This window comes from Nanorana parkeri, unplaced genomic scaffold (genome assembly GCF_000935625.1).
Source record: "Nanorana parkeri isolate BGI_ZX_2015 unplaced genomic scaffold, ASM93562v1 scaffold1458, whole genome shotgun sequence".
NCBI lineage: Eukaryota > Metazoa > Chordata > Amphibia > Anura > Dicroglossidae > Nanorana > Nanorana parkeri.
In genome coordinates, this window is record NW_017307726.1 from 276814 (window position 1) to 283832 (window position 7019).

Sequence of the window (7019 nt, forward strand, 5' to 3'; positions counted from 1 at the left end):
TTTTTTCTCTGTACGCTGAGCTACACATACACAGGAATGGATGAAGCAGAAAAGCACATGTGCCTCCTTCAATAGTTTTGCATTGCAAGTCTCCACAGCACACAAACTATTCTCTCAGTAGTGCTCATGCCCCAACAGTTATAAACTTTTATTATCGCTCAAACTACCTTTTTTGAATAGCACATTTACTTCATTAAATGTTCCAATGTGCTATATCTGAGGGGACATCCTAAAACATTTAATGTGAAAATGGCTTAATGTAGCTTAATGCACCATAATGTGCCTAAACCTCAATCAATTGCCTTGAAACTTTGCACAACCCAAGTTCCCAGCTATCCTGGAAGTTTCATGGATTTTGGTTACCCACAAGGCAAGTGAATGACATTAAGCTTGTTTTTTGAGGAGCTTAATGTGGCTTAACGTACAAAAAACAACTTGGATGTTAACCAATTTCCCCCAAACTTCCCACAATACAAGACTTTCGCTACGCCAACATATTCTGAAGATTTTGTGTTATTTGATAAAACATATCAAAAGTTATTCACATTAAACTACTTTATTCCTTTTCGAAAACATTTAGGATAATGTAAAAAGAGCTTAATGTACCATAATGTGCCTAAACCTCAATCAATTGCCTTGAAACTTTGCACAACCCAAGTTCTCAGCTTCCCAAACCTATCCTGGAAGTTTCATGGAATTGGTTACCCACAAGTCAAATTAGTTACATTAAGCTTGGGGAGCTTAATGTACAAAACACAACCTAAATGTTAACCAATGTCCCCCAAACTTTACGCATTACAAGACGCTATCTATGCCAACATATTCTGAAGATTTTGTGTCATTTAATAAAACATACCAAAAGTTATTCTCATTCAACTATTTTATTCCTTTTCAAAAACATTTAGCGGGTTATTCACAAAGCTTTCGAGGGCAGCCGTGTGAATAACTGACCCGAAGTGAAGTGAGCCGAACGCTGTTCGGCTATTCACTTCAGGCTTGTACGACTGATTTCAGCCGTACACCGACTGAAATCAGCCGTACATCGGCTTGCTGCGGCTGGGTTCGGGTCGGCCAAACATGTTTAACATGTTCGGCCGACCCGAAGTGCAGAAGGAGTTCAACTAAGCTGATCCAACATCTGGATCAGCTGAGCCGAAACACCGGCAGGCTACTTGCTGCTGTTCTGCCCATTCTTACAGGGGCCGTACAGCAGTGAGTGAATAGCCGAATGCCGGAGAGCGCCCTTCGGCTCAGCTATTCTATTCTGCTCGGTACCTCTATGGTTCCCGAGCAGAATTGAAAAACAGTTTAAAAAAGTAGAAAAAAAATAGAAAAGGATTAGCAGAGCCGGAGGTGATATGAAAGCTGAGTCTGCTACTACCAAGTAACCAGGGGACGCTGAACTGTCAGTACCATGAGAGCTCAGCAGAGTCAGCTTTCATATCACCTCCGGCTTTGCTAAGAACTCATTGTAATGCCAGGGTGGAGAGAGCACACCCCTGAAATTATGGCAGATAGAGGAAGCAATAGCTTCTTTGCTATCTGCAAGCAACAGCTTCTTTGCTATCTGCCGAGGCCCAGGGTTGCCCCCTGCATTGCCTGCAGGCTTTTTTTTATTCTTGGCTCTCTCCACAGTATCCGGCGGCCGCCCGGCCCCCTCATCTCTGCGCCAAGAGTGTCGGGTCTTTCCCACACTACCGGCGCAGAGATGAGGGGGCCCGCCAGCCGCCGTACACCAATGTGGTTAACAGACACTCCCGGCGCAGAGAGGGGGGGCAGCCGCATATCGATCCGGTGGTAACCGGCAGCCGGACACCAATGGGCCCCCCCATCTCTGCCCCGGGGCTGTGTTTGAATGGATACTGAGCCCCCCTGTAGGCTCAGGCCCTGGTGCAGTGGCACCGGCGGTAGTTCCGCCACTGCTGATGTGTCTCTGCAAGTGGCTGGAGCCACTGCACAAAAGCTAGTAGGGGCTACACAAGCCCAACGTCACTCAATAAGATTGTGTTAGGTTGTGTTTTGTACATTAAGCTCCCCAAAAAACAAGCTTAATGTAACTAATTTGCCTTGTGGGTAACCAATTCCATGAAACTTCCAGGATAGGTTTGGGAAGCTGAGAACTTAGGTTGTGCAAAGTTTCAATTGATTGAGGTTTAGGCACATTATGGTACATTAAGCTCTTTTTACATTAAGCTAAATGTTTTAGGAAAGGAATAAAATAGTTTAATGTGAATAACTTTTGGTATGTTTTATCAAATGACCCAAAATCTTCAGAATATGTTGGCATAGATAGAGTCTTGTAGTATAGGAAGTTTGGGGGAAATTGGTTAACATCTAAGTTGTTTTTTGTACGTTAAGCCACATTAAGCTCCCCAAAAAACAAGCTTAATGTCACTCATTTGCCCTGTGGGTATCCAAAATCCATGAAACTGCCAGGATAGGCTTGAAAAGCTGAGCACCTGGGTTGTGCAAAGTTTCAAGGCAATTGATTGAGGTTTAGTCCCATTATGGTACATTAAGCTATATTAAGCCATTTTCACATTAAATGTTTTAGGATTTCCCATATCTGAGTACAGCATTTATGGATCATATCCTTTTCCACGGTCCACTTTGCCCCCCCAAAAAATCCTCATTAAAAGTATGTCAAAGGATTTTAATACATAATTCCTACATTCTGTTTACTCACATAGTATAATATGTTACAGTCTGTGTTTGCACACTTACACCAAGCATCATCATTCAGTTCTTTATGCGTTCTTTCCTAATAAACATCATTTCCTCCTTGGACTGGGTCTGCTGCAAGTTAGTACTCAGAGGTTTCACAGATGATCTTTTATTCTTCCTCTTACACCACTTCTGGATGCTACCCCCACCTCCTCCATATTGTTAAAGATGTTAATCATAATTTATTTTACATATTGTATACAACATTTCTCCCGATGTTATACCCACAAATTGTGCCTCTAGTTCCACTCCTCTACTAGGAGGTCTCTGTTGACTTTATCCCAGTTTCTCTTATCCAGTCCTATAGTTTTAAATGCATCTTTGTGCTTCTTTAGGCAATACTGTATGTACAATTGGAGTTAGATATTCTTAAAAACCAAACCATATATAACAACAGTGTTTTATATAAAACAGGATTCAACTTTGTTCAGTGTGTTAAACAAGACAGAATAAAAGGTTAATATCAATAGCACTTGCTTAAAGTTTATTTTTAATGTGATATAAAACAAAATAAATCTAATACATCAAACACCAAAATAAATCTAATACATCAAACACCATTACAATCATGTGCTCTGCATTCATATAGGTTTTAAACTTTTAAAATATCCCATTACTGACAGTATCCTTATGCAGAACATCTATTTGATTCCTGTTTCTTAATATGTCTGAGCAAGTTCCAACTCATCGATAGTTTATGTCCCTAATCAGAGGGCTATCTTAATCATAAGGAACTTTCCACTGTAAATAGCTTCAGCTGCCAAGAGGTGCAAAACTCAGTGATGGATAACTTTCACTATCGTCCTATTCATGTACTGGATAAACATCTTACCAACCCTAGTTGTAGGACAGTTTAGATCCCAGTGGATCTCAGCAGTTGCAAGTGCTTAATAGTTTGGAGCTCCAGGCGGATAATATTCTGACATATGTATATACTTACAAATGATAAATTCCATGTTACCTTGTTTATACCATCCATTAAAATCTTAAAGAGGAACTTTACATATATCTTTAAAGTAACAACAAACACACCTTTAGATATGTTTAGTAATGGCAATCTACAAACAGATACTTATAGTTAATTGTGCTATAGAGGAAACAAAAAGGAGAAAGAAGCACCACAACCCAGGTAAAAGAGGGTGAAGCGAAGGGGTGAAGAAAGTGTGAGATGTTATACTAACATGTAATTGGGTGGATCTGAGCTTTGGTCTTTAAGAACTCTTGAAGGTGAAGCGATGCTTGCTGAGTCAGACTTGAGGTGGGATCTCTGATGTGGTGACGTAGGGGTCCTACCTCAAGTCTGACACAGTAAGCATCGCTTCACCTTCAAGAGTTCTTAAACATCAAAGATCAGATCCACCCAATTAGATGTGAGTATAACATCTCACACTTTCTTCACCCCTTCGCTTCATCCTCTTTTACCTGCGCTAGATCGTATCGCTTCTTCCTCCTTTTTATTTGCTCTATAGCTCAAATGTCGGACACCCCAGTCCGCACACACCAGGAGCAGAGCTGCATGCTGATGTGATTTTATTAGGGGGTAAAGGTCCACTTTAAGGGCATGTGCGGATGGGCAGTGCAGCTTAGTTGTAATAGATATAAACTTCTTTATATTTGATTTGTAAGTGAAGGTTTACATATTTGAATTCTGTAATTGTTTAGGATTTCAGCTCATTGGGGCACCCGGGCATAAAGTACAATCTTTAGTTATCTGTGGCAGTACATAAATAACTGCAACTTTAAAATGTTTGTTATTATTTATATCACTTAATTTTGTGTTTTAACGCCTTACCACACAAACTTTTCAAATTATTTCTCATTATTTGCACATATTTTGTAATAACTTTCTTTGTCCTCATTATGCCCGAGAATTGTAATCTACCCTATCTACAGTCCCCCCTCTCCTACCTCTTCTGCAGGCTTCATCAAAATGGAGAGATCTTTTTAAAGCCTGTCCAAGGCTGCCCTTCTCTACCTTTCTCCTAATATCCTATATTCAGCTCCTGCCCAACCTCCTCTAACCTGTCCATCACCTGATCTTATTTGCTGCTCTTTGTTTGCCTGGTCCACAACAGTATCCTCTTTGCCCAACACTATTTTACTCTCCTTTGTCCTAGATCAAAGTATGTCACACTTATGGTTACATCTTGAAATTATTATTATGCAGTGGGTTAATATTCAAAATCAGCAACAATCCAAAGAACACATATTTAGTTTGGATGGAGAGATGTTAGAAAACAAATGTCTGAAGTGCTGCTATAAGTCCCCATTCACATCAGGGCGTTTATAGTTCGTATTTTTCAGCACGGAAAAGCTCTACCCAAGAAATCACATTGATTTCTATAATCCCCTTATAATTACATTGAGCTGATCTCCCTAAATTGACAGGCTTGTGCGGAGCTTTTCCGTGCTGAAAAATATGAGCTACAAGTGCCCTGGTGTGAATGGGGACTTAGAGTCTTCTGCCTAACATTTATGCCATTTGTCAATTCAATCTTGGTAAATCATCAGTGAAGTATTTTGATAGTGGACCTTGTACACTGAGTGGCCAGATTATTATGACCACCTGACGTTTGTAGGCAAATTAGCTATAATTAGCTATAATTTCGCGCTGGATCTCATGAGGCGGCCCAACTAAGTCATCTCGTGGAATCATCTCGTGGCCCAACGAAGTACTGATGGGGTGGTCATAATAATCTGGCCATTCAGTGTATATGACTCTGGTATCATAGATCTGGCTTTTGTGTCATGCTTTTTGACGGGCACAAGATGACGTATATTTATTTTTCTGGCACAATTCTTGAATCTTTCTGTCGGAACCAGGATTCATTTTTTTTTTTTTAGCCATTTAAAATAGCTCTTCTATTGGATCGGACTATATGGGCCAGCCTTCGCTCCCCACGTCCATCGATGAGCCTTGGCTGTCCATGACCCTGTGCCCAGTTTTCTTTTCTTGGACCACTTTTGGTAGATCCGGACCATTGCAGACCGGGGACATCCCACAAGAGCTACAGTTTTAGAGTTGCTCTGGCCCAGTCATCCAGCCATCACAATTTGGCCTTTGTCAAAGTTGCTCAAAGTCTTACACTTGCCATTGTTTGTTCTTCAAGCAAATCAACTTCAGGGACAGAATGTTCACTTGCCATTGTAAGGAAATAATCAATGTTATTCTCTTCAACTCTTAGTGGTCGTAATGCTATGGTTGATTGGTGTGTGCATGGGTGTGTATGTATGGATCTATGTATATTGACTTTATATATAATATGCTGGGTCCACTTTAATGTTACATGTATGCTTTTTACATGCTTTCATTATCAAAGTTATGTTTTTCAATTTTCTGAGCAAATATTTAAAATGTGTATCACATTAATATTTTTATTTTTACACTTTGTTAAGTAGTTAGCAAATGGGCCAAGGAATGATTTCCATATGAAGTTTTTTTTTTTTCTTCCTTTTTTGTAATTTAATTAAATATTACCAAGAGAGGCGTGCATCCAACAATTTACATTGGATAGAAGTGGATATATCCTAGCAATTAAACAGGAAAGTCATTGGTCTACTTTTAGGCCTGGAGACGTGGATGTTTTATAATGGTTGAATGCCTTTTCAAATCATGGGTATTGCATAGAAATTAGGAGGGATATGTTTTTTTTATAGATGTGTTGGTCTATCTCAGTGCTGTTTATTCTTTATAAAACACTGTGCCTTTTGATTAGTACCATAATGTATGGTAAATATGCTTTTTGTCTTTGTTTTTAGTCTCCTGCTGAACAGGCCAAAGCAACGCTGCAGATGGTTCTCCAAGCTGCTGGTGAGTGATGGTAGATGAAGGTTTGCGTTTGTGAGACTGAAATAATTACCGAGCAGAAACTACACTGTGGAACATACCTCATTATAAGGCGGTAAAATGTACTGGCACTGCTGCAAAGTCTATTTCTATCATTATTTTAAAGAGGAAAGGAACTAATTTAAAAGAACAATGACAACAAAAAGTAAAGAATTATTTGCATTCTTTCTGGTACAGCAATTATGGGACGAGGTTAGCAAATGCACATCCCTCTGAAGGGCATATAAAGTAATTTCTGAACCTCCAGCAAACAGAAGATCGTTTTTACAATTAGAAGCAGCCGGCATGCTGCCTAAGGTTGCACAGAGCTGGTAAACAGAAGACATTCAGTGGACATTAGGTGGTTTAGATATTACTATTTACTGTCTGGAGAAAGCATGACCTAGAGCACCATACGTAGTTGTCTATTAAACCCCTGTTAGCATACAAATATAAAACTATATATATA

The 7019-nt window shown here is 39.7% G+C and overlaps 1 protein-coding gene across 1 annotated transcript in view; it reads left to right on the forward strand.

Annotated features, from left to right (window-relative positions):
- RSRC1 (arginine and serine rich coiled-coil 1) overlaps positions 1-7019 on the forward strand; it is a 238905-nt gene that overhangs the window by 112160 nt on the left and 119726 nt on the right. Inside the window, exon 5 of the mRNA XM_018570115.1 lies at positions 6484-6535. Within this exon, the coding sequence (XP_018425617.1) occupies positions 6484-6535 (52 nt within the window). The remainder of the gene's footprint in view (positions 1-6483; positions 6536-7019) is intronic.